Genomic DNA, 3,716 nt, shown 5'->3' with positions numbered 1-3,716 from the left:
TCAACCAAAATAATTTCTCAACACAATAATACATTTCATAAATTTCAGTTTATAAATAACACACATATATAAAAAGAATGAACAACTAAAAATAATCAACTGCTGTATTTGCTTAAAATATTCTAAAAATTAATTAAAATTATTATATAAGTTAGGTACTATATTTATATTTAACATAAAAAATTATTAAGTTCTAATAAAATTTTACTAACTATAAGACATTTGCATTTTAAATTGTGAATTATTTTACCCAAGTTATTTTATTCANTTTAAAATTTTGAATTATGTTACCCAAGTTATTTTATTCAATTTGTTATACTTTTTGGATTCTAACTACAACATTCTTTGTAAGTTGTAGAATAAAGCCAAAAACATATGAGAAGTATTATTCAGAAGTAATGGATTATATAAGCGAACAAGTTGGATGGGATTATATGCAGTCTTTGGAAATTAACTCTTCTACAGAGACAAGCTCTAATATTAAAGACGTTATTTGCAAAGGGAGTCGTACAATACTACCAAAAAAGTTCGATGCCGTAATTGATACATTGAATTACATGTACGCAGAAGTCATCAAAACATTTATTGATCATATAAGCACTATAGCTAACCAATGTCAAGAATATTACGACATAAACCAGGGAGATAATTTATTACGTTGTACAGTTTTACTTCAAAGTGATGTGGAAATTTCAAAAACCATGTTTAAACAGTTATACAATGTAATGAACTATCTTAGCAACATAGATTTTAAATTATTAGCGAAATGGAAAAAAACATTCTCAGTACCTATAGTAGATGAAATTTATACTTTTCTAGAATATGCAACATTAAAAAGTCAACAAAATACACAGATTTTTGTCAATCCAAACGATCCCAACACTAAAAATGATGCTTGTGAGGTAATTTTGGAAGTGAAAAGTTTTATAGAAGGAAAAGGTTTCGAGACCTACCAGAAAATTAAAGGGAATAATAATTCAGTTGTTTACAATCATAAACCAAAGTTCTTACTTGAAGAAAATCTAAAAGACTATAATGCTCGACAAAATAAAAACATTGAATTGAGTGAATATTTAAGTGAATGGCTTAAAATATATTATGATGAAATTTCAACAAATTTATACAAAAATCTTGGTTTTGAAAAAGTTTTAGAATTAAATGAGGCTAGGTAACAAAATCTATTAGATAACTTTATAGAGTAATATAGAAAACTTATAAATTGACGTACATAAATAACATAAAATAGAACCATATCTATTTTTAAGTATCTTATTACTTACTAGACGAAAAATAATATTTTATAAATATATTTTTCTTGTTTCCCAATAATTATGGCTACTAAAAGCTATCAACTTTATAGTAAATTTATGTACTCACAAATAATTTTATCAATAATTTTAGAAATAACATTTATGTAACCAGATATTTTATTAATGAAGAAAAAGTTTAAAAACTGTTATAGACATTATTGTAGAGTAATATGGAAAACTTCATCAATTAACGCATTTAAATACGTTCAAACTTATTCTGTTTTTTCTTGTATTACCGATTGATTTAAAAAATTCTTAAGCATTTAAAGAGACCCTTATATGGTTGAGAATAGAATAGATCCAAATCTATCATTTATATCTTATTAGTGTTATTTGGCGCACTAATATGAAGAAAAAATCTGAATTTCTGAGTTTCCCCAATATTGTGTCTTCCTAAAGCTATCAACTTTATAATTATACTTGTACTGAAAATATAATTTTAAAACAGAAATCAACATTATTCACTTTACCTATTTATTTTTTACAAACAAAAAAAAATGTTCTTCATAACGTTTATACGCTATATGAGAGTTTAAATCCCCTAACCTAATAAGAATTCAAAATTGAGCACCCCCCTCACATATGATTAAAAATTATATTAACTCAAAAAATAATGCTATCGAACCGGTCATGAATCAGTATATCTTTGGTATATCTTTTTATACCAAAAAAATGTAATAATAAGNGTATTTAATTCTTTTTATACCAAAAAAATGTAATAATAAGTTCCTATTTAATTTTCAAAAGTTACCTCTAAAATATACTCTTATGAATAATTTTTTACATACTATAAGTGATATATAAACGGTTTTTTAAAAATTAATTTAATATTAATCTATAAATTTTTATGAAAACATTACTTAACGAAAAAATTAAAGGAAGTACACTTAATAAAACATATTGCATATATTTTTTGTAGTTTCAAACATCCAGTTCATTTATATGAAAATACTAGTCAAAATCAGGTAATCGAACAATTAAACGAAATTACTAATGAAAGTGGATGGAAATCGTTGAATCATATAAATATTATATTTAATGGTCAAGTTATAAGCGTAGAACGTATTCTCAGACACACAGCAGACAAAAAAAATTTTCATTGTAAAAAAGAACATATATTAAGAGTTATCAAGTGCATTTATACAGAAATACTGTTTAAGTATTGCGACTATGTAAATTACCTATTTGAGTATTGTGAAACGGAAAATTCAAAAGGTAATCCTGAAATAACATACATAGTCTTTGTACGTAAAATTTTTGAAACAGTTCATAAGACAACTAATATCTTCGATATTATGTATAAAACATTGATTTCTTTAAATGAACTAGTGGGTGATTATTTTCACGAAAACATCAGTTCAAATATAAAATCTTTGTGTAGTTCAATAACAAAATTCCTTGAAGAAATAAATTCTGGAAATTATTCACTTGATATTTTGGATAGCAAAAATAATGCCTTTAATCAGGTATCATCAGAAATATACACAAGGCAATGTGTTAGAAATATCTCACCATTTCTAAAATTTAACAAACTGGGTATCTCCTCATTACCTAAAACACACGAAAAACAATGTCTATTACAAAATTTTGTGTTAAATATTGACATACCTGAGTCAATAAGTACCGACAATTTTTCATCTGTTTGTAACAAACTTATTGTGTTTTCTAATAATTTTACAAAAGTTTACTATGAAGATTTGGGTTTAAATAAATTTAATTAATTTATTCATCAATTTTATTTTAATTTTTTTATGCCTATCTGGGGCTTCGACCCAAAAATGAGCCTTTGGACTGCTCTTACAGGTATATCACAGATTTTGGTTGGAGTATCGGGCTATGCTGGGTAAGGTTAGTGTTTTTTGCAAAAAGTATTACATTGGAATCAATGTAACAATTATATAGTAATCATTTAGCTATTAAATAAAATATTATTTTATGTGTGTTTATAGGCACATATAAAATCGTTTTTTCTCCATAAAAACTTTTTATAAAATGAATATTTACTTTTACTCATTCATAGACCAATAGCCCGTCGAAATTAACGAAAAATGTAATTTTTATGTAAAAATTACTGTTTAACATGAAATATATTAATACTTAAAACTGCCATAGCTTTTTGAAAAATTAACAATTTAAAATAATTCTTTTTTATCAGACGGGTGAAATAAACAAGTGTAATCTCTTTGCAAACGTACATCCACTTTTTAAAAAATTATGGTAGTTTTAGGAAAAAAGTGAAAATTGCCAATTTTCATAATTATAATTTTTTGGAGAATTACCCCATTTACGGGCGAATTTTTTCATTTTTTGAGGATAATGTTTTCTACTATATACGATTTGTGATTTCTTGTTCATCAAAATCGGTTCACTGAGCTCTGAGTATAAGTGATAACAGACACACACATA

The 3,716-nt window shown here is 25.0% G+C and overlaps 1 protein-coding gene across 1 annotated transcript; it reads left to right on the top strand.

The window, feature by feature from the left end:
• The first annotated feature begins 274 nt into the window (after positions 1-274).
• LOC126909686 (uncharacterized) lies at positions 275-3,031 on the top strand. Its single transcript, XM_050692118.1, has 2 exons — positions 275-1,168; positions 2,230-3,031. The coding sequence occupies exons 1-2, from the start codon at positions 285-287 to the stop codon at positions 3,029-3,031; spliced, it is 1,686 nt and encodes a 561-aa protein (XP_050548075.1). The 5' UTR covers positions 275-284.
• The last annotated feature ends 685 nt before the right edge of the window (positions 3,032-3,716 follow it).

The sequence above is a fragment of the Daktulosphaira vitifoliae genome, unplaced genomic scaffold (genome assembly GCF_025091365.1).
Source record: "Daktulosphaira vitifoliae isolate Bord-2020 unplaced genomic scaffold, ASM2509136v1 Scaffold_892, whole genome shotgun sequence".
Taxonomy (NCBI): domain Eukaryota; kingdom Metazoa; phylum Arthropoda; class Insecta; order Hemiptera; family Phylloxeridae; genus Daktulosphaira; species Daktulosphaira vitifoliae.
Note: the sequence above shows the minus strand (reverse complement) of the source record. Positions and strands in the feature narration are given on the sequence as shown.

Bases quoted from the DNA above. Each gene is read 5' to 3' on its own strand.
- LOC126909686 (XM_050692118.1), top strand. From the start codon at position 285: ATGTTACCCAAGTTATTTTATTCAATTTGTTATACTTTTTGGATTCTA. The intron at 1,169-2,229 runs GTAACAAAATCT...TATTTTTTGTAG, and splicing joins TTAGAATTAAATGAGGCTAG to TTTCAAACATCCAGTTCATT.